Below are 25,000 nucleotides of genomic sequence, written 5' to 3'. Positions count from 1 at the left end.
ATATCTTCACTAGATAATCCACCTCCCTCATTTCAAATTACTTTCAGTGCGTAAGTTTATGACTTTCACATCGTCATTTGTTTTTTTTTTACCTTTTTCTTGGAACAGTTCGACTTCTAACATTTAGACTTTTATCTCTTTACATTGTTATGACCTAATTCACATAACATTTAGACTTTTATCTCATAATATTATGAGTCCAACGCTGGTCCTAATACTTTGTCATAATTTCAGGTGCATAATTACACACAAATGAAAAAATGCCCTTTTTGAGACAAACTCATAATTAGGCCTGAGGATGGAGACTGAGGGTGTTTTTGTCAAAATGAAAATATCATCCTGAAAGCTGCAGAATATAACAGTGACAGTAAGCATCAGTTTCTGTGCACCAGTATCAGAGCTCAAGCAGTATTAAAGGGTCTGTCAAACCTATAACCTCCGCATGTCAATCAGTCTTTGCCTTGGCCTTTCCCCGTAGCTCCATGACTTGCCCACGACCTACACGGACCTGGTGTTGACGGGGGATGATGAGGGCACGTTTGGGGTGGAAGGGGGCATGCTTTATGCCCTCAAACCACTGGACAGAGAGAAGCAGCCATCTTATTCCCTACAGGTTGGTCTTGCCTTACCTTCTTTTTCATGTGTGTCTATATGTGTGTAAGTGTGTTCTTGTCTGTGTGTGTGTGTGTGTGTGTGTGTGTAGGTGTACCAAGGAAGTCAATGAGTAATTAGAAACCAATGAAGTTATTTTGCAAAAATGATTAATTCCACATGGAAATAATATGCACCATTGTGTAAATAGCATGTGCTATTTACACAAACGTTCTACTAATATATATGTTTTATGTGTATTTCTGTGCATTTAAGGACACAAAACATCTTGTAATTGGCTATGCCCTAATTGCATATTGATAAAATACCACTTATTTTTGTAAATTATAGTAATAATGTCCCACAGCACAGAGAATGACACTGATGTCAGTGGCTGTGCGTCAACAGCTATGACACGTGGCAGTCTGTATGAATCACTGCCACACTGAAAAGCCTTGAAAGGAGTCGTCACAAGCAGGGACTGAAATATCGACCCCTAACAAGGTCTCTTCGCCGTGCTTTCATATTTCTGATTGCGCATGCTGAGGAAAATAAGTGTTTGCTTTTCATTCTCGACTCCTGTGACACTCAAATGTTGCTCTGATAAAAAGACTCAACATGTCCCAGGTTGTCTGGAGATTTCTTGGCTTGAGTGAAAAAAAAGCTAAAAAAATGATTTTCTTTATTCTTCCTTCACTTACAGTAAGTACTGAAGGTTCTTCAACTTCTCTGTGTTGTTTAAATACACAAGTACTGTGAAACACGTGAGTAAGAAAGGTTTCTTGATGTATCCATGTATGTGTGTGTGTGTGTGTGAGTGAGTGTGTGTGTGTGTGTGTGTGTGTGTTTGTGTGTGTGTGTGTGTGTGTGTGTGTGTGTGTGTGTGTGTGTGTGTGAGTGTGTGTGTGTGTGTGTGTGTGTGTGAGTGTGTGTGTGTGTGTGTGTGTGTGTGTGTGTGTGTGTGTGTGTGTGTGTGTGTGTGTCACAGGTGTCCTTCACCACAGCAGTGCGCACGCAGAGCTTTACGGTGGAGGTGTGTGTCATTGACAAGAACGACAACGTGCCTCAGTTTATCGAAGAGAGCATGCGGGGGAGTGTGCAGCTGGGTCTTCTGAAAGGTGTGTGTCCCTGAGAGAGCGTGTGTGTGTGTGTGTGTGTGTGTGTGTGTACACATGTGTGTAACCTTGGGTTCATGTCTATGTGCAGTAGGGAGACACCTGTCATGTGAACTACAAACACATTTTCCTCCACTTTGAATGATGAACGTACAGCATATAACAGGCGTAGGACAGGCGTACGCTCGTCTCCACGCAAAGCATTTATCAATTTGAACGTGAGCGGTGGTAGAGGTGGGCACAAATACATACAAAGCTATTTTGTTACAAACTACAAATACTGGCTCATAAAATGCAACAAACTAAAATACAAAATACTGATGTGAAAACATGTATTTAATAATTTATTTAGTAATAATTTAAATGTATTTTAAATACAAGTAATTAGTCATTTGAAAATACAAAAATACCCACAAAATAATCATGGTGTACCAACTTTTAAAGTATTAATTTCTTAAGAAATTAAAGTATTAATTTCTTAAGAAATACTCATTTGATGCCGTTTAACTCATTTGTAAATGGTGCACTGGAATGCGTTTCAATTGGCATATCATGTGCTTCATGTAAACAAATTATTGAAGACTTCAAGACTCACCAGTTCCATTACACAAAGGCAAAGACAACTCTTCATATTCTTGTCCATTTTCCAAATTACAGTGAGTGTAGCCATAGTGTCAAAGTGCCCTGGCTCTCACAATTTAACTGGTCAGTAGAGGGAACCGGATAAAACCGCAATCTCCTCTAACCTCGTCTTTGTTGCCTTCATGACTCATCCACATCACAAGCATTATGCTAAAGCTCTGATTGCTAATTGTAAAACTGTGTGACAGGTGTTTTTTCCCATGATGAGTCAGTGTGCATAGTAGGACAATTAACAGGTTTTTTTACAACTGTTTACACACGTTTTCAAAACTCTGTGTCTATTTTTCAAAACTCCACACACAAAACCCACAATTGCTCACACAAAATGCAAAATGCCTCAAATCTCCTGCAAAATGACACACAACAATCAAAATGTCGCAAACACATCTTTAAACCAAACATTCGCCTCACATTACAAAAACTTTTTTCATAATATGACATTTTGGATACATCATGTACACACTGTTGCTCAAAACCTAAAGCTCTTCTGTCTTAGGCTTTCTATATGTATTTCCATACAAGAGTGAAAGTTACGGTATCAACAAAGAGAAGTTGAAATACACAGTAAAAATGCAAGCAGTATTGAAACCAAAAATAGTGATTTTTCCCAAATAATTTGCTGTTGCGAATGTTGTTACAGTATTTTACAGCTATTACAGTTTTTTACAATTGTTTACACACGTTTTCAAAACTCTGTGTCTATTTTTCAAAACTCCACACACAAAACCCACAATTGCTCACACAAAATGCAAAATGCCCCAAATCTCCAGCAAAATGACACACAACATTCAAAATGTCAAAAACACATGTTTAAAGCAAACATTCGCTTCACATTACAAACACTTTTGTCATAATATGACATTTTGGATACATCATGTACACACTGTTGCTCAAAACCTAAAGCTCTTCTGTCTTAGGCTTTCTATATGTATTTCCATACAAGAGTGAAAGTTACGGTATCAACAAAGAGAAGTTGAAATACACAGTAAAAATGCAAGCAATATTGAAACATTTGCTGTTGTGAATACAATATTTTACAGCAAACAAGAAAAAAAAGCAAAGAAGAATACACTGACCACCAGATGTGGATGGAGTTTTGAAAACACTGATTTTGTTTTTTTCTAAAGACAAGTGTGTGTGTGTGTGTGTGTGTGGGGGGGGGGTCGTGTACAGTATGTATTCATAGGCCTATAGACCCTTTCAACTGCAGAAACAAACAATTCTACAGTAAGCGTTCCATTTTCTGGAGGCACAAAAAAATGTATTGAGCTAATGGTACTGTAACATGGTGACAAACAAAAATAGAGTAAAAAGACAAATGTTAATAAAGTCAACTTTTTGTAGAACATTACTGTAAGCTAAAGTCCGATTACTGTATTTTCTCTATTTTCAAAGTATCTGCGTTGGTTCTGAATATTTCAACCGGAAATCCTCTAGGAGCAGATTGAAAGGGTCTATACCTATATAGAGAGTATATCTATTCATAGACCTATACTAAGGCAATGATTGGATGGTGTTCAGTAAAGTAAAGAGTGTTTGCACATGTGAAGAGAAAGAGTGAAGCACTGGTGATTTAGTGTGCCATTTTGATGGGTTGTGTTTGAAGAACGAAATCAAGTTACTTCCTGTTAGAATTTTGTGTGTTAGGTAGAAAATTGTGTGTTGTGTTTTGCAAAATGTGTTTTAGTCAATTGAAAACTGAGTCAAACACTGAGAATTAGTGTATGGTTTTGCAGATTTGGTGTCGGGTTATGATGTTTGGAGGACATGTTTAGAAAATTGTGTGACAAGCAAAGATTTAGTGTGTAAGCAGTTGAAAAAAACTGTAAGAAAAAAAGCAAAGCAGAATACAGTGACCACCAGATGACATGGAGTTTTGAAAACACTGATTTTGCCTAAGACAGAAATGACTGACTACTATCAAATTGCTTTGTTTTTTCCAAAGACAAGTGTAGGTGTGTGTGTGTGTACCCTTTGAACTGCAGAAACAAACAATCCTAAGCATTCCTAAGGCATTTCTGGAGGCACAGAAAATGTATTGAGCTAATGGTACATGGGGACAAACAAAAATAGAGTAAAAAGACAAATTCTACATAAAGTCGACTTTTTGTAGAATATTACTGTAGCTAAAGTCTGATTACTGTAATTTTCCATTTAAAGTATCTGCATTGGTTCTGAATATTTCAACCGGAAATCCTCTGGGAGCAGATTGAAAGGGTCCATACCTACATAGAGAGTACAGTATGTCTACTCATAGGCCTATACTAAGGCAATGATTGGATGGTGTTCAGTAAAGAGTGTTTACACATGTGAGGAGAGAGAGTGAAGCACTGGTGAATAAGTGTGGCATTTTGATGGGTTGTGTTTGAAAAACGAAATCAAGTTACTTCCTGTTAGATTTGTGTGTGTTAGGTAGAAAATTGTGTGTGGTGTTTTGCAAAATGTGTTTTAGTCAATTGAAAACTGAGTCAAACACTGAGAATTAGTGTATGGTTTTGCAGATTTGGTGTGGGGTTATGATGTTTGGTAGACATGTTTAGAAAATTGTGTGACAAGCAAAGATTTAGTGTGTAAGCAGAAAAAAACTGTAACTTTAGAATTTGAATGATTGAATTTTCTTCATGAAAATTGTGCCAAATGCAGAGAATTATGTGTAGTGTTGTGAAAAAAGTGTGTTTTAGAACTGTAATTTGAGTGTAAAGCAGGAATTGTGCTTGTAGGTTAGCAAAATTTGTTCAAGGGGTTGGTGCATGAGTTACATGTTTTGGTCATTGTGTCTCAAGTACCAGTTTTTGTGTGCGCATTCTCAATGAAATGGAGTAGCATATACGTTAAAGTTGGATCTTACATGTAATGGAGAGGACCCGAAAAGTATCATCTTTATGTAACATGCTGTTGGTGCATTCTGACATTGTAAATGTTATCTAACAAGGGTGAAAAGCAGTTTGCAGTAAAGCTACTATTTATTGAATAAATGTTGGTGCCTCCGTCTCTTGGTGCCCTACGCACAGTGCGTGATGCGTGTGGTGGTAGCGGCAGCACTGATCAGGCAGCTTTTAAACTGAAACGTTTCACTCCTTACGCCCCTCTCCATCTTCAGCTAACTCCATACATAATAAAATAAACTCTCAGGCTTGCGGCTTCAGGTTTTGCGGAAATAGGTAAACACAATGCATTAATTGCATTAATTTTGTAATATGTTATATATTTCAAAATTAATCGTGACGATTAACACAGCCCTAATATATATATATATATATATATATATATATATATATATATATATATACTGTATACATAAAAAACTCCCTTTAACCAAACCCAGATAATCTGCAACAGGGGGTTAAGGGATGCGTCAGGGATGACATCATGTTAGAACAGTAAATAGACAGAGCTGTATCAGAGAGGGTTAAAGCAGAGGATCTTTGGCTGTATGCATGTGTGTGTTTGTATTGCCTGTTTCTGTGTGTGACTCTGAGCATATGTTACCATGCATGTGTGTATGCTTGGAATTTTGGTTGTGGATTTTATATGGTGTCCATGGTTGTTTGTTTGTGTGTGTGTGTGTGTGTGTGTGTGTGTGTGTGTGTGTCTGTGTGTGTGTGTGCGTGCATGTGCGTGCGTGCGTGCGTTTGTGTGTGTGTGTGTGTGTGCGTGCGTGCATGCGTGCGTGTGTGTGCGTGTGTGTGTGTGTGTGTGTGTTTGTGTGTGTGCATGCGTGCATGTGCGTGCGTGTGCGTGTGTGTGTGTGTGTGTGTATTTGTGTCTGTGTGTATCTGTGCATAATGTTTCTTTGTGCATGTACAGTATGATGTGTCCATGGTTGTTTGTTTGTTTGTTTGTGTGTGTGTGTGTGTGTGTGTATGTGTGTGTGTGTGTGTGTGTGTGTGTGTGTGTGCATATTGTTTCTTTGTGCATGTATGATGTGTCCATAGTTGTTTGTTTGTTTGTGTGTGTGTGTCGCGCATGGCACATATGAATCACACAGATAAATAGGACTGGGCAAACACAGAAACTCTCAGTGTGGCATTGAAGGGAAATGTCAGCAGCCCAGACTTCAATAACCGATATCCAGATGAAACAGGGACATAAATAGCCATGTAAGCTTTTCAGAATAACTTCAAACCGCCTCTGTCATCACAGGACACAAAGAATTTACACGGTCAAATCTCCACAGGTCTGGCAGTTGGACGGTAAACATATGAGTACGTCATCGAAATGTCCAATGGTTGCAGAAAGCTGTTGAAGCAGTGGACACATAACTTTGGGTAACACTTTACTTGGATAGTCCCGCCTAAAGAGACCAATGAGATCATTTGTAAACATTCAAGTTAAGTGTGTAAAATTGTTGTTGGACAATTACGAATCACCACCATCACCAAATCTAACCCCTAACCTACCTTTTAGATAACAGCGTGTCAACAGATAGTTCGTTGAGCATCTGAGCATCTAGATAGCCTGTGGGCGGACTATCTAAGCAAAGTATGACCGAATTTTGAGAAACACAGAGAGTTGACTAGAAGTGTATTTAGAGTGTTGATTTATGGTCTGTCGCTGAGGCATGTGCTGGCCCTGGAGTGTTCATATGGCTGTATGCTGCAGTTTATGTGTATCTGGTACAGCAGTGCAGCTGAAGGGAATAGGTTTTAGATGTGAACCTGTGAACCAGCTGTGTCCTCTGCCTCAACAACATTTGTGTGTAGCCTATACAGTGTGTGTGTGTGTGTGTATGTGTGTGTGTGTGTGTGTGTGTGTGTGTGTGTGTGTGTGTGTATGTGTGTGTGTGCACTAGCTAGTTTATTTCATTAGCCTACTAACTGTTTATCTTCCTTTTTTATTGTTGTAATTGCATCATTATTCTTTGGCCATTTCTAAAGGCAGCAAGTTGAATTCCTATGCACGTGTTGGACAAACATATGGCCGGCTGTTTCCCACAGACTGTAGACAGGCTGAGACCTGCTTAGTAACAACCCCACAGGCCATGCCACGGAGACATAAAGCACTCTGACAGCCAGAGGATTGTTTAATAATATTGATGCTATAGCTATTTGTTGTGATATCTCTAGGTAGCCATGTTGTTTGGCGAATACTGTGGGAGGGTTTGAAGTTGTGTATTCACACACAGTCCAGGTATTCTTTATTGTCGAGAAGTTTAATAATATGCCTTTCACTGTATCAACTACGTGTGTGTGTGTGCCTGGACCATTATACAGTGCCGTCACAGCTGTTGAGAGTGCGGTGTGGCGCGTGTGTATGTTGGGATTGGATATGCTTCTGTATGTTTCTGAGTGTGTGTGCACTGTTGGTGTGTGCATAAAAGACGTCTGCTCTGATGTGTGTGTGTGTTTGTATGTGTATGTGTGTGTGTTCCTCAGGCATTCCCTTCATGCAGGTGGAGGCCTCTGACCGTGACGAGCGCAACACTGCCCACGCTGAGCTGCGCTTCAGTCTGATGGACCAGACGCCCCGCATCCCCACCAGCCAGATGTTCCACATCGACGCCGATAGCGGAGAAGTGTCCCTTACTGAGGACGGTCAGTACATGAGCCTCTCAGAAGTGTCCCTTACTGAGGACGGTCAGTACATGAGCCTCTCAGAGACTAGATCAGCACACAGACTTTATTTAATGACATTCATTTTCTTTCTTTCACTATGCATGTTTTAAGGATTATACTATATTGATTTTCGAATTATTGATCAATTGGCTCTTACAGTTCTCCATCCATTAGTTTTCAGTGAGTTAGTGAAAGACTATTGTGTGGAAGGAGTTGATGAGACTTCCTGGATTCCCCTGGTATCTAAGTAGACTTCCCACTGGTAGATTCAGCTGGCACTGAATGGCTGATTGCCCATTCCGGTAACACTTTATGGTAAGGGTACATAAATTATCATGAATTCATGCATGAATTAATGTATTTCTTCATTCCTTTATCATTTATAAAATCATCAGGAATTGACATGAGTTCATAGTCTCTCATTCATGACCTCATGCACAGTGTTGTGTGTAACGCGAGTTACAGTAACGTAACTACTTTTTCGAGTAAAACGTAGTGTAACGCGCTACTACTGAAAATTTGGTAGCGTAACGTAGTTCCTTTTTCATATTGGCGCAACGTTACTTTGCCCAGGGACATATTTGACAGCGACGCTGCTTTCTCAGCTGCGCGCTTGCGCAATAGGCACAAGCTCCACACGGCAGCGTGACAGAGGCTGGTGGCAATGAAGAGCAATCATAGCAAGCGAGACGCAGCCAACGCTAACTTCTGAGGGATGGAGGTATTCACATTATGAGGAATGTGAGTGTTAGTTGTAGCCTACACTGTGCCCTGATTTTGTCCACTGCCGTTAACTCAACTGCCAGCCTATTGATACGATTTGCACCAGCTTTGCACCAGCTTTGCACCAAAATTTCGGAGGAGCGCCTGTTTAATGAAAGAGTATAAGGCTATAAAATCAGCCCTCATATATTTTGTGTTCACCTATATGCCCAAGATGTATCGAGGCTATGTTATTTGATATTGTTTCATAGGGTTTTAGTGGTGGTGTTGAAGCCTATAAGCCTAATGTTTTCTTGTCAAGTGCTCTGTTTGTGTAGCCTGGCGGGCCATCCTATATTACATTACATTACATTACATTACATTACATTTGGCTGACGCTTTTTAACCAAAGCGACTAACAACATGGTAAACAGTAAGTTTTAGAACAATTCTCACAATTTTAGGACAGTTTAAAAAAAAACACATTAGAGTACAGTAAGAATAAGTGCGTCGGTGAGTGCTGTATTTTAACAGTTACTTGTCAGTTTAAAACGGCTGGTGAGTGCTAGGATCAGTAAGACTTGTTGTAAGTGTTGCTATGAGAGTAGATGTTCTCTAAAGAGCTGGGTCTTCAGGAGTTTTTTGAACGTGGAAAAGGATGTCCCTGCCCTTGTAGGAACTGGCAGTGTGTTCCACCAACGAGGAACAACAGATGAGAAAAGTTTGGATTGGCTTGAGCGTACCGGTGGTAGAGCTAGACATCGTTCGTCAGAGGAGCGCAGCGGTCTGGAGGTAGTGTAAGTCTGTATGAGGGCATTCAAGTAGGTGGGAGCAGAACCGGAGACTACTTTGTAGGCAAGCGTTAGAGACTTGAATTTGATGCGGGCCGCCATAGGTAGCCAGTGTAGCTGGATGAGCAGCGGGGTAACATGTGCCCTTTTGGGTTGGTTGTAGACCAGGCGCGCCGCTGCGTTCTGGATCATCTGAAGTATATCATTGAAATGTATAGTCTGGAATCGAACCATTTACCTCGCTTAATCCAAGGGGCGGACAGAGAATTGTCTTTCAAACTGCCTAGGCATGCAATAGGCCAGCGCTATAACCATATCCGTATCCGGTCGGCAAAACGGCAAATACATCCTTCTTCGAAAGGAATGACTTAAGTGCATTGTGTTCCTCAACTTTCAAAGAAAAGCACAAGTCCAACTCCTCCAAAGTTGACGCCAACGCCGATTCAAACAACCGCTCTTCGTTAGCCATAGCCACCTTCCTTGTTGTTCACCGTCACAGGACTGTCGTTATCCTGTTAAGCCCCGCCTTAAGACTCTCTAACAAAATAGAGCGCTGTGATTGGATGAAGTCCACGGCGTCAGCCAATAGAAATCCCTATGGTTTGATACTAGACGTACAGGCTGAGCAAATTAATTTGCCGCCGCTAGGGTGCGTCTAGATTTCTAGGCTACTGTTTGTGGGATATTTAAAAGAACACCAAAGAAATACCTGTTATGTCTTCCATAGTAGAACTTTATGTAGGCCTACACATTTAAGAACAGATATTGGGTTCTGCCCAAAGTCGAGCAACATAAAAGTAACGTAAAAGTAACGAGTAACGTAATAAGTTACTTTCCATAGAGGTAACTAAGTAAAGTAACGGGTTACTTTTTTGAGAAGTAACGAGTAACGAGCAAACACTACTTTTTAAAAGTAACTTCCCCAACACATCAACTAAAGCATTAGGTATGGTGGGTACATCATTATCATTTATGATTTCTTAAGCATGATCATCATGATTACATGAATTTAAGGTTAATTACTGTACGCTAAGGTAAATTATTGGCCCCTCAACTTAAGTTGTGAATAATGGCATGTGTTTAGAGAACTGCACAAGTTGTGTTCAAATCAGAATTTGAGTAGTACTGACCACATTTTTGGCAGAAAAAGAAATCATCATGATCATTTTTAATAAATCATAATTCATAATGATGTGCCCACTGTACCTAATGTTTTAGTTGATGTGTTCATGTATGAGGTCACGAATGACAGACTATGAACTCATGTCAATTCCTGATGATTCATAAGATATTAAGATTTTAATGTATTTGGACTAGCTGTTACAATCCCAAAGAACCGGCTTTGCTTGGTCTGTTTATCCTACTGAAGGAGGATGGGGGAAATGGGTGGGTAGGTAGGGGGTGAGGTGCTGTTGACCACCTGTGGATGTTGACTGGGACACATCGTCAGTTGTTTACCTCAGCGTCACTGGGTGTTTCGGCCTTTTACTCACCATACGACCTCTGCTGAGGCAGGCCCACCACAGGTTGATCAACCCTGGGTGTGTGTCCCAGAGTCCCTGGCCTTCCCTTGCAGTTAACTTAGTCCAAGTTGGGTCCTTCCTCTTCAGCCATAGCCAGTAGCTCCTTCTCTCCGCTGTGACTGCAAGGGCTTTTGTTATTCTTCGGTTTACCTGACCCCTGATTCCCAGCTCCCTCAGACGTTTTACCGTGGAGTTTGCCTGACCCATGACCCCCAGCTCCCTCAGAAGTTTTACCGTGGAGTTGGCCACAGAGCCCCTGCATCCCACGCAGCTTGATGTTCCAGCCACGCTGCTCCGCTTCTGTTGCCAGGCTGGAGTATCGCAGCATTTTCTGCTCATGTGCCGCTTCCACGGTGTCCTACCAAGGGACTGTCAGTTCTACTATGAAGGCTGTTTGTTGACCTCAGACCATAGGGCAAGGTCTGGTCTCAGGCTAGTGCTGGCAATTTCTTTGGGGAAGGTATAAGCTTGTGGATTACAGTACATCGACACACATCTTCCAGTCCCTGGGTGCACTCAGAGAGGATGCCTCTGGCCTTGTGGAGTTCCCTTTCTGCCCTTGGCCTTCTCGGTGAAAAGATACTGTGTACGCCTGCTGGTCATTGATGGGTAGTTTGTTGATAGCTTTCCTTTTTGTGTCTAGTTCTGCTGCCAGAACCTGGTTATGCCTCCAGGTGTATTGTCCTTGAATTTCCCCTGGGTATCAATAAAGTATCTATCTATCTATCTATCTGATGGCTGGTGTTGCATCCTACTAAGATGTGTTTGAGATTTGCTGGACATTGAGCAGACTTTGAACAGAGGGGACAGGTGGGATATTCCCCAGACCAGCGGTGTAAGTTAGCAGGGGAAGGGAAGACAATGTATGTGGCACGAATGAGAGCGCTTACAGTATGCTGCTTGCTTCTTTGTACCACAGGTCTCTCCAGGTGGTGTTCCTTTTCACAACATCCTCCCACCTTGTCCAGCGTCCTTGTGAGATACAGCTTTGGCAATCCTGCCAGCTTCTTCCTGCTGGCGCACGTCTTCCACCACTAGTTGGCATGCACTGCTAGTGTAGTGTTAAGACCGCTTGGCTCAAGGCAAACTCAACATAAGGGAGACCACACTTTAGCGTAACGTTTTAAATGATATTTATTAACATAAAAGTAGAGAATGTCAGTTTAGGTACAAAAGTAAAGTGTTGTGCAAAATGGGTCTAGGGGTAGATGAATAAACTAAATATAATATGACGGAGACGCAGAAGGAGGCAAGATCCTCAGAAGGGCAGCAAGTCAAGGCAGCTCCCAACGAGCTCTCCCGTTACTTGGAGAGAAATGAGTGAGAGAGCGACATCATGCCAGAGCCGGCCCTCTTATGGCCACGACAATTACTTCAGGAGGCGTCACCTCTGTACTCAGCAGCCTGTAGGAGACAGACGAGATAGCAGTAGCACAATAGGGGCGGAGCCACCACACAAAGACCCACCGGGTCGTAACAGTAGCTTTCTGCCAGGTCGGCCGAAGGCCCCCTCACCTGGCTAGGTGTTTCTAGCCGAAGGCCCCCTCACCTGGCTAGGTGTTTCTAGCCAGAAGGGCATGTTGGTGTCGTGAAGCCTTGCGCACGTGCATTTCTGCCCAAAGTAGATACCCAAAAAGTGCTGCAATATGCCCGCCGAGTGGAGGGACTTGCCTAAAAGGACTTTGATAGCCACCTCGTACATGGTGCCACAAGGGCCCACATGAGACGAGGTAGGAGGCACTGGAGGCAGCACGCCTTCAGCTTCCCTGGGAGGGCTGATTTGTCTATGTGCTTGAGGCCAGTGATTGTGTCTTTTTTCAGCTGTTGGATCTGCTGTGCATCTTTGAGGTTTGCATCATACCAGCGCCCTAGACTTTTTATTGGCTTCTGGAGGAGCGTTGGTATTGGTTCATTTTCATGCAGAACCTGTCATTGTTGTTGCATGAATTAGATGAATTCATGATAATTTATGTACCGTAAAGTGTTACCTGGAATTCAAACTCTGGACCTGGAGTTTAGGGAGTTTATATATTGTAAGCCTAGTATACATAAATGTTTATTATATTTTACACAAACATACACTTATATGTATGTGTGGGATCACATACAGACCCAGTCACACACACACACACACACACACACACACACACACACACACACACACACACAAACACAGCACACATTGCAACACACATAAATATTCCCGGATACACATGCAACACACCCTCACATACCCAATACTGTATTGTGTCTGGGTTTCTGTCCAAGACCAACATCCAATAGCAGAGTGTCCTCAGCTGCCTTGTCCCACCCTACCCTTCTGTCACACCCAATCGTAGCGCAGTGGAGCGTGAGCGGCACTAATAACACTGCTCTGCAGCCCTTGTCACAAGCTTGATTGTGTGTGTTCTGATGTGTGTGTGTGTGTGTGTACGGGTGTGTATGTGTGTGTGTACGGGTGTGTGTGTGTGTACGGATGTGTGTGTGTGTATGTGTGTATGTGTGTGTGTGTGCGTTTGTGTGTGTGTGTGTATGTGTGTGTGTGTGTGTATGTGTGTGTGTACGGATGTGTGTGTGTGTGTGTATGGCAAGCCGATTGATCATTTATTCAGATATCTTGATATCAGGCATAATTGTCATGTACATGCAAGCCATTTCTGTCCACTAGTTAACTAGTGAGCCATTTATGTGTGAACTAGTTAACTAGTGACAGCCAAAATGCTCACTAGGTAACTAGTAAGGCCCAAATTCTCTCTAATTAACTAGTTCATATGTTTCATATCTTACTAGTTAACTAGTAATGCTCAGCATATTCACTAGTTAACTAGTGGACACTGAAATGTGCACTAGTTAACTAGTTTAAAGACTTCTATATTTTACTAGTCAACTAGTAAGGTATAAAAATGTTTACTAGCTGACTACTGAATGTCAAATTCCCACTTGTTAACTTCTATGTAATTTGGCCAGCTGCTTGAGCATTTATTCTGATATCTTGATATCAGGCCAACATGCAAGCCATTTTTGTCAACTAGTTAACTAGTGAGCACATATTAGCTTCACTAGTTAACTAGTGAGAGCCAGAAATGTCCACTAGTTAACTAGTAAAGGCCAAAATGCATACCAGTCAGCTTTATGAAGGCTTTTGGGTCTCACTAGTTAACTAGTGACAGACAAAAATGTGCACAAGTTTACTAGTGAAGGCAAAACTCCTCACTAGTTAACTAGTTGGAGTAGGTCAATGTCACTAGTTAACTAGTGAACCATAAATGGCTTACTAGCTAGCTAGGTGAGGGCAGCAGGCTCACTAGTTAACTAGTTGATGCATCCTTTGTCCAAACTAGTTAACTAGTGAGGTCATAAATGTATACTAGTAAACTAGTTGAAGCCTAAATTCACACTAGTCAGCTAGTGGGGCAGAATTAAAATTAGGAGGCGGAGAACTCTGGAAATTGAGGCTTTCTATTGGCTCCCTATTTCCAAATAGAACATGACAACCAATCACAGCGCAGAATTTCACAAAATCCCACCCACAACATTTGCATGTGGCACACAAGTTAACATGCTGGCCAAAGGAACTTTAACTAGTAAACTAGTGGCTTTAATGTGACACTTACATGTAAACTAGTGAAGGCAGAACTGCTCACTAGTTAACTAGGGAAGACACAAATGCCGACTAGTTAACTAGTGAGGTCTAAAAAGTGTCACTAGTTTACTAGTGTGCACCAAAACACCCACTAGTGAACTAGTGATGGCAATTTCCATTTGACTAGTTAACTAGTGAGGTGCAAAAAGTGTCACTAGTTTACTAGTGTGCTCCAAAACGCCCACTAGTTAACTAGTGAAGGCCATTTCAGCCCCACTAGTTAACTAGTGAGATGCCAAAATGGTCACTTGTTAACATGTAAAGGCAAAAATACCCTCTAGTTTACTAGTGAGGGTGTTGTGGGCCTTACTAGTTAACTAGTGGCATGTATATTTTGTTCACTAGTTAACTAGTTACACCTAAAAAGAGAAACAAGCTGACCGTTTTTGTCCACTAGTTAACTAGTGGAACAATAGAGTCCCGAAGTGTGACGTAGCGTTTCCATGACAGCAGAATCACTGGATCTAAACAAACTTTCGAAGTGGCATAAATAGCATTGAATGTAGACATGTGGCATCATTTCTAGCTAATAAAAATAAATATATCCATTTAAACGTGTTTTACCTGCTAGGCAGCAGCTTAGCCACATAACATGGATTCCCTGGCAGGTGTAATAGAAAGAAACAAAATTCCAGTGGATATTTCACATCTTCTCAAAGACTGGCGGCTGTTAAGAGCGACGTTTTTTGCCAAAAAAATAAAGCCAAAACACGTCCGTGAATTTAAGGATTTTAACTGCATGCTGTTAGGTTACATGCAGGTCTTTAAGGAGGAAACCCATGCTAAAAATAAAACTCTGTAGTCACGAATTTGATCGTGTTGGTATGAATATATGTTGTAGTATGTGATTCCTACAGTGTAAAAAAATATACTAACGTCTTAGAAACGTTGTAAAATTATTTAAATAGATTAAGAAAGCCACCGCTATGGCGATTTCAATGGTTAGATTGATTTGTTTAGATCCAGTGAAATTGCTGCCTTGGCAACGCTACGTCATGGCTTCGGGACTCTATTGAAGTCTCACTAGTTTGCATGTGTGGCAGTGAAGCAGCTCACTAGTTAACTAGTGCCTGAAACGGCTATTATGCAAATTCTAATGAGAGGGTGGGTAGAAGACTCCTATTGGGTATTATGTAAGAATCCCACCCAGTCTAAATGTAAATTTACTGTTCATAGCCTCGTGATCAGGTCCTGATGGGTGCCCCTAGTGGCTAAAGTGACACACTGCTCTGCAACGGTACTTCAGTATAGATAGTAAAGCAGAGCCTGCAGTATGTAGCATCTCATATTCTGTCAAAATGTTTTTTAATAATAACAGGGAAACCTCATGCTTTAACAAGTGAGCTCTTAGTGATCCACACCAAAGATTCAAGGGATCGATTTTTTACTATTATTCTTTGTTTATTGTTGCTAGGCAACCACAGACATAAATGTATCCATTCGTGCTTTTCTGATTAATAACTGAAAAACAAAAGATTGTACACATTAACTGCACATGGTTTCAAAAGTAATTAAAAGCTCAAAGATCAAGAAAAAAACATCATGCACTTCTAAGGAATTGAACCCTGTTCTCCCACATGATCTCCTGCTGCTTAACCACTTGAGCTAGTCTTGCCACATCAGCAATGCTATCATCAATGTTCATGTTACTGAAACGTTTAGTTGCTAGGCAACCATATACAAATATCGCGATTTTCAGACTAATAACTGAAAAACTAAAGATTGTAGACATTAACTGAACGAAGATTACAGCAATACACCACAACTTTGTCACTAGACATGTTATCAAAACATATTTTTATGCTCAAACGATCTTAGTTTATAAAAGTTTGCTCTTAGAACAGCTTGGACGAAGTCAGCCATGTTTTCTAGGTGAGTCCTAAATGGACCAATCAAAATCCTTGTTCCGCCTTCTTCATTTGCATGCAAGTGCGACATTGCGCACTAGTTAACTAGTGGCCAATGTTATGTCCCACTAGTTAACTAGTTGCACAAAATGCCAGCCGTTTGTGTATTTATTCAAATTCCACTATTTTACTAGTGTGAGGGGCATTTTTCTCCTGCTAGTTCATTATGGACAGTGTTTTGTCCTCACTAGCTAACATGTAAGGCTCAAAATGCCCTCTATAAGCTAGTGAAAGGCATTATAATGCAGATATGCTCACTAGTTAACTAGTGAGTATGTCCTGTTCCATTACTAGTGAACTAGTAAGGCCAAACATGTCAAGTAGTTAACTAGTGAAGGCCAATTTGTCACTAGTTAACTAGTAAGAGTACCTTTTGCATTACTAGTGAACTAGATAGCTCCAAAAACAGCCACTAGTCTTGTGCACACTAGTTAACTAGTGAGCTGCTTCACTGCCACACATGCAAACTAGTGAGACTTAAATTGTTTCACTAGTTAACTAGTGGACAAAAACCGTCAGCTTGTTTGTGTTTTTAGGTGTAACTAGTTAACTAGTGAACAAAATATGCATGCCACTAGTTAACTAGTAAGGCCCACAACACCCTCACTAGTAAACTAGTGGGTATTTTGGCCTTTACATGTTAACAAGTGACCATTTTGGCCAGGGCTTTGAACCGGTTCAAGGAACGAAAACGAAAACCGGGAACTTTTTGTATTTTACAGGGAACAGGAACGAAACCGGAAACGTTATTATTTTTTATTTTCTGGAACAGGAACACTTATTTAAAAATAATGGTAACCGGTTAATACCGGTTTTATTTCGTTCCTCAAAGTTTTCGTTGCCTAAAAAAAAAAAGTAATTATTTTTCTGCGCACGTTACCATGACGGCTGAGGTTCACTTCCTGTGTGACATCACATCAGACATTCGCTGACTGAATGGAGAGAGAGCGGTGGATTACAAAGTCTCCACTCCACATCCTAAATAAGAGGTAAATTACGATCCATCGTTAATTAAAACGCTCATTCCAAACACAATAACAATAGCTATATTTGTCGACTCCACATTAATGATGGACTAGCGAACATTTGGCTAAATGGCGCCAACACCTCTGTTTGCCTAATGCACAGATGGCTTGTTACGGTATGAGTAGGCCTACTGGATGGCCTTTCCCCCCGACAGTTGGAATTTGTTGTTGCCCGAGTGGCATAACTACGTGTCTTAATAATGTTGTTACGTTTGTGTGGAAATTTTCTCTTTTAACAATAAACTACACATTTGAAATAATTGTAGGCCTATTTAATTATTATTATTATTAATAATATAATTATTATTATTTAATAATGGTTGTAATATTATTACATTTGGTTTAAGCTGGATGAGAAAGATGTGACATAATTCTATTGCATTAAACAGCTGACAGGAACGAAATTAACCGTTCCGGGAACAGTATTTTTTTGTTCTAACCGGTTCGGGAACGTCAATTTATTGGTGGAACTCATAACCGGAAACGTTATAATTCCGTTTCTGTTCGGAACGAACCGATTGGGAAAAAAACTCGGTCCAAAGCCCTGATTTTGGCATCTCACTAGTTAACTAGTGGGGCTGAAATGGCCTTCACTAGTTAACTAGTGGGCATTTTGGGGCACACTAGTAAACTAGAGACACTTTTTGCACCTCACAGTTATCTAGTCGAATGGAAATTGCCATCACTAGTTCACTAGTGGGTGTTTTGGTGCACACTAGTAAACTAGTGACACTTTTTAGACCTCACTAGTTAACTAGTGGGCATTTGTGTCTTCACTAGTTAACTAGTGAGCAGTTCTGCCTTCACTAGTTTACATGTAAGTGTCACACCAGCCACTAGTTTACTAGCTAGAGTACCTTTGGCCAGCATGTTAACTTGTGTGCCACATGCAAATGTTGTGGGTGGGATTTCGTGAAATTCTGCACTGTGATTGGTTGTCATGTTCTATTTAGACATAGGGAGCCAATAGAAACCCTCAATTTCCAGAATTCTCCGCCTCCTAATTTGAATTCTGCGCCACTAGTTGACTAGTGTGAATTTTGTCTTTAACTAGTTTACTAGAATACATTTATGACCTCACTAGTTAACTAGTTTGGACAAATGATGCATCAACTAGTTAACTAGTGAGCCTACTGCCATCACCTAGCTAGCTAGTAAGCCATTTATGGTTCACTAGTTAACTAGTGACATTGACCGACTGCAACTAGTTAACTAGTGAGGTGTTTTGCCTTCACTAGTAAACATGTGCACATTTTTGGCTGTCACTAGTTAACTAGTGAGACCCAAAAGCCTTCAGCTAGCTGACTGGTATGCATTTTGGCCTTTACTAGTTAACTAGTAGACATTTCTGGCTCTCACTAGTTAACTAGTGAAGCTAAAATGTGTTCACTAGTTAACTAGTGAGCCTTTTGGCTCCCACTAGTTAACTAGTGTGCATATTTTGGCCCTCACTAGTTAACTAGTGAAGCTAAAATGTGTTCACTAGTTAACTAGTGAGCCTTTTGGCTCCCACTAGTTAACTAGTGTGCATATTTTGGCCCTCACTAGTTAACTAGTTCACACAAACATGGCTCACTAGTTAACTAGTTGACAAAAATGGCTTACATGTACATGACAATTATGCCTGATATCAAGATATCAGAATAAATGCTCAATCGGCTTGCCATATGTGTGTGTGTGTGTGTGTGTGTGTGTGTGTGTGTATGTCTGTGTGTGTGTGTGTGTGTGTTTGTGTGTATGTGTGTGTGTTTGTGTGTGTAAGGAGATGACCAAAGCCTCTTGCGTTTGCTTAATTGGAGCGAGTGACACACTGAGGTCCCAGGACGAGCTGCTGGTGGCATCACGGCAGCACGGGTTTAGATCACTGTGTCTCATGCTGATCGTCTCATTCATGGCACAGTGCCTTGCTATACCATTGAACCCATTATTTTGCTGGGGATTGCAGGAATGACAACATGCTGTGGCATCGGAGCAAGCAGGGTTGGAGGTGTATGGGTATTTGTCATATCGACAGCAGTATGAACTATGAATCACAATATGAATCAGAAGTGCATAGTAGTAGTCTATCAGCAATATAGTACGTATGCCTTATGTTTATTAGTGCCCAAATTCAGTGGACACATTGTGTATTTATGAATGTGTGTGTATGAGTAATATTTGACCAGGACTATCTTTTCTTTGACTGAAGTAAAGGAATTGTGTACTTTGTCCACCTCTGGTGTTATGATATTTAGGCGCCTCCACCTTGGACCCTGAGATGTGTGGGCGTTACAAACTCTCAGTGATGGTCAGGGACATGGCAGGGAAAGCCAACGCCTTCTTTTCCACTGGGATTGTCATTGTGGAAGTTACTGGAAACACCTGGGCCTCACCGGATCCTGTGAGACTACAAGAGAATCTCCCAGGCCCCTACCCCATACCCATCTCACAGGTAACACACCTGTCAGACACCATCCAATGCCCATCTCACAGGTAATGTGGTATAAAATTATCACTAATGTCTGTAAACATCATGATGAGACAAAGAGTGTTTAAACGGTAAAACATGTATTTATATAACCTCAGCAACAATCAAGTAATACCCAGACATCATTCTTATATAATAATCTTTTATAACTTTTTAAATAACAAGTTTAAGTATAACTAATAACATAACAAAGCCATCCTACCAGAATGTGCACTCTGTATCCCGATGTCTCTGCTTGCTGCCCTGCATTTTGTTGCACTGTGTCTCATGCTGCCTTAGCCTGGGCCTTTTGAAGAAACCAAAGTCGGCCTTGAAGCTGCAAGATAACGCGTACACAGGGCGAGCTCTACTCATAACAACCAGTAGGAGAGTGCAGGGGGGCGAACGATATTTAACCCATGCACAATGTATGAGCTGTGATCACTCTATTCTGTACACCCCTGAACTTTCCGTAAACTTCAGGTGAAAAGTTTGTACCCTTGGCAGCAATATTGCTGACTTGCGAAGATAAGAGCGAACAACGATCCTTTCATAACGCCATCTGTGGGTTCGGGGTAGTGTTGTGTCAGCATTTTGGAGGGGTATAAGTAAGAGAGTTCTACCTTTGTTCGGGAGTGCCTTCTCGAGATACACTCACGGTTTATTGCTGTTGGTATTGCTGCTAGCATCAATAAAACCATTTTTGCATCGAATTCTGCCTGCTTGAAAGCTCCTTTTTGCTTTAGCATAAGTTTTATTGGTGATTTTTTCTTGAAGTTGTGAGCTCAATTTTCTACTTCTACTGGCCGATTTGATGACCTTCCACCACGACAGTAACACACCTGTCAGACACCAACCCACACCCATTCATAGGTAACATACCTGCAGGCTCCTACCCCATACCCATCTCACAGGTAACACACGTCAGACACCCTGACACCTGCCCCATACCCCTCTCAGTTTACACACCTGTCAGATACCTACTTACCCGATACCTCAGGTAACACACCTGTCAGACGCCTAACCCATACCTATCTGTCAGGTAACACATGTCAGACACCCTGACACCTGCCCCATACCCCTCTCAGGTAACACACCTGTCTCTTAGGTAACATACCTGTTAGACCCCCACCCCATACCTATCTCTCACACATCTGTCAGACGCACAGTGAGGCAAGCTCCAGTGTGACCTCTATATGACCTCAATATTACACCAGTCTCACCAGCATACATGGAACTCATAGCTCACCTAATGAAAAAGTGTGTGTGTGTGTGTGTCTGTCTGTGTATGTATGTGTATGTGTGTGTGTGTGTCTGTCTGAATGTGTGTGTGTGTGTGTATGTGTGTGTGTGTGTGTGTGTGTGTCTGTCTGTCTGTCTGTCTGTATGTGTATGTGTGTGTGTGTGTGTGTGTGTGTGTGTGTGTGTGTGTGTGTTTGTCTGTGTGTGAGGTTTGGTCAGGTGAGATCCTCTGGTGGATGCAGGCCATATCTGGGCTCGAGTCAGGCATTGTTTATGTGGGACTCCAGTTTGGCGCAGCTTCTTTCACCCTAAAGAGCCATGTCTCCCTGTAACCTTTGGTATCTGCAGATCTGATTAACCAGCCAGGCCTCACTGAGCGCCGCTAAACATTTGGCAAGCACACACACGGCTTTGTTTCTGTTCCACTTTGGACGCACTAGAACAAATATAGTCTGGATTATCCATTCATGTCCAATGTCACTTTTATCCCTGTCCACATCTCCCTTTCTCTCTCTCTCCCTCTCTGTCTCTCTCTCTCTCTCTATCTTGGTGACTCATTCAAGTTGTTGCATGTATTACTTCTAAGACACACAGGGCCGGCAGATGGACTAACGCTTTTGCGCCTACTTCAGGCAGATTTGATTCGCAACGTGATTCGTTACTTTTCCGTGTCATGCATGCATTCATGGGAGGGTCAAGGGGAAAGTGGGAGTTTACCGTAAAGAGGTGGGAGGGGATCGCATAATTATGTATTCCGCGGTGGTATGTACAACACCTGCCTGTGAAAGCACAGGTCTAAATATATTCACCTAAATATTTTCGCCTTGTAAAAGCAGGTGTTAATCCACATTATGGCTAAATGCGTCAATAAGAGAACCTTTCAAAGGCAACAGAATCGCTATTTAAAGCACCAGTTTTGCGTCTTTGTACTATGTCAAAAGCAACCTTAACTTTCGTTTGTCTTTCGAATGTCTTACTTTCACTTTCACGTCATCCACTTAAACTTTCCTACTTGCTAGATTTGACCAATCTGCCTACGTGCACATTTGAGTAGAACTACTAATCTTCATTTTCTTCCTGCTTGTTGACATCTTATCATGTATTGTATTATTTCGTGATCACTAAGCGTTTGATTCTTTTTAATGTTGTCATCAGTTAACTTCATTCAACTGTGCTTGTATGTAGGCTATGCCGTTCAGTTGTGGACATTCATAAATTGCAGTAGGGGGCGAAGAAAGGTGGAGAAAGGCGCAGATAACCTGATGAAGTGAAAGTTTGATAAATTCCACGTATCGCTATCTGCGGTTTGTCCATGGTGCTGATAGCGTTACGTTCGCAAATGTACGTACATCTAGCCCACAGTGTGTGTGTTAAAGCAAATGCAGTGTATATGTGCTTTGGACCTCATATGTACAATGAAACGATATGTAGATATGTATGAGACGGTATGTAGCGTGGCCATGTGAGAGAGAGTGCATGAGTCTGTATTTGTCCCCATATATTATGTCCCCAAGAAGAATACATCACCTCATTGTCCTCTCTTCTATCTCCACCCCCTCCATACACACTCATGCTTACTCCTGCCCCCCTCTACACACACACACACACACACACACACACACACACACACACACACACACACACACACACACCCGTGCCCCAGCCCCCTCTGTCTGCACCTAGTGTCCATAGCAGCGCAACCTTTCATTTGCTATTCAGACTCTTACACTGTTAGTTACGGCCCACTAGCCAATATTCGACACACACACACGCACACACTCACACACGCGCGTGTACACACACACACACACACACACAAACTCACACACACACACACACACACACACACACATACACACACACACACACACACAGAAATAGCCTCAGCCACACCTGATGGCTTACAGGGCAGAAAACGAGTCCTCTGGCCACGTCTGCATCCCTAGCTCTGCCTCCAGCTCCGGCTCTCTGGTATCTTAGTATCTCAGCAGTATAGATCTTATCCTCTGTTGCCATGAAACCTGAAATCGGCATAGAAACCGAGATGGTGATGGAGACTCATACATGATGGGGGAGGTGGGAGAGAACGCAGAGAGAGAGAGAGAGAGAGAGAGAGAGAGAGAGAGAGAGAGAGAGAGAGAGAGAGGGAGGGAGAGAGAGAGAGAGAGAGAGAGGGGTGGGGGTATGCAGTACAGTATAATAATACCGTTTTTTTCTGCTTACACAATACATTTTTGCTGGTCGCACAATTTTCTAAACATGTCTTCAAACACCACAACCCCACATCAAATCTGCAAAACCGTACACTAATTCTCAGTGTTTGACTCAGTTTTCAATTTCCTAAAACACATTTAGCAAAACATCACACACAGTTTTCTACCTAACACACAAAAATCTAACTTGATTTCGTTTTTCAAACACAACCTAGCAAAATGCTACACTTATTCGCCACTTATTCACACTCAGTCCTCAACAGTGTTGGGAAAGTTACTTTAAAAAAGTAATTAGTTATAGTTACTCACTACTTGTTCCAAACTACTTGTTCTATGATAAGAGTAACTCGTTACAAGGGAAAGTAACTATTTGCGTTACTGTTAAAAAAAAGTTGCTATATGTCAAAGAATTTGGATTTTTTGAGCAGTTTTGAAAAGCCAGTTGAAATTAGTAGAACAGACAGGTGTTTGTAAGCTACATAACTTTCGATATTTATTAGATAGATAGATAGATAGATAGATAGATAGATAGATACTTTATTGATCCCCAAGGGGAAATTCAAGATATTGCACATCGACAGACGTACGGTTGACTACGGTTGTGTCATAGGTTTTTGTTGTGAGGCAGAAAGATCTAGCTTTTGCTGCTTGGAGGACTTTGCTCCGAGTCCTTCTTTGCTAGTGGATGGTGAGCTATCATCTGTGGTGGAGGTAGGCTATCGGTGTTTTTGGCCACTAGCTTTAGACACGTGTGTGAGATGCCTCATTAAATTAGAGTTGCTTACAACGGATGTCGTCAAAGTCTTCGCTCCTGGACATAATGTAGCCTACACATTACATGCACGTTCTTCTTGCCTTTGACCACAATGAATTTGAAGTAGTGCTTATATCTCCACCTTGAAAATGCCAACTTTTCATCGGATTGCTCCTGGCCTGCTGTTTCGTCGAATCTCTACTTAAGCTGTTGCGTGTGTGGCGCGTGTGCTGGCAAGTGTGTAAAAACACTGGCTTTGATTGGCTATCATGAAACATGACTCTGCCTTAGCCAATCATAATCGCTTACGTCTTTATTAACCCACCTCCTCACTAGCTGTGAGCCAGGGGTGCGTTCGGATTACACAGTTTATTCAATCAATGCAAAGTAAGTGACGCACCGCATTTAACGTCCAGTAACGTTAACGGCGTTGTAACGTTGTAAAAACTAATTAATTAGATTACCCCGTTACTTTTAAACGGCGTTATTCCAAACACTGGTCCTCAATGTACAAACACTCATTACTTTACTGAACACCATCCAATCATTGCCTTAGTATAGGCCTATGAATATATATATATTCTATATATAGGTCTAGACCCTTTCAATCTCCAACCCCAAATGAACATTACAGTAGCTCAAAGTTGTTTTCTGTGCCTTAGGAACACAGTTTGTTTCTGCAGTTGAAAGGGTCTAAAGGCCTATGAATATATACGCTCAAGTGCCCCTGTGCCACACTGTGTGTGTGTGTGTGTGTGTCTGTGTGCGCGTGTGCGCGTGCGTACGTGCGTGCGTGCGTGCGTGCGTGCGTGTGTGTGTGTGTGTGTGTGTGTGTGTGTGTGTGTGTGTGT

The 25,000-nt window shown here is 41.6% G+C and overlaps 1 protein-coding gene across 1 annotated transcript in view; it reads left to right on the top strand.

Moving 5' to 3' along the window:
- cdh16 (cadherin 16, KSP-cadherin) overlaps nt 1-25,000 on the top strand; it is a 71,316-nt gene that overhangs the window by 6,535 nt on the left and 39,781 nt on the right. Inside the window, exons 4-7 of the mRNA XM_042062533.1 lie at nt 479-613; nt 1,580-1,709; nt 7,724-7,882; nt 19,729-19,925. Of these exons, the coding sequence (XP_041918467.1) occupies nt 479-613; nt 1,580-1,709; nt 7,724-7,882; nt 19,729-19,925 (621 nt within the window). The remainder of the gene's footprint in view (nt 1-478; nt 614-1,579; nt 1,710-7,723; nt 7,883-19,728; nt 19,926-25,000) is intronic.

This window comes from Alosa sapidissima, chromosome 14 (assembly GCF_018492685.1).
Source record: "Alosa sapidissima isolate fAloSap1 chromosome 14, fAloSap1.pri, whole genome shotgun sequence".
Classification (NCBI taxonomy): Eukaryota; Metazoa; Chordata; class Actinopteri; order Clupeiformes; family Clupeidae; genus Alosa; species Alosa sapidissima.
This window is presented reverse-complemented; position numbering and strand designations above follow the sequence as displayed.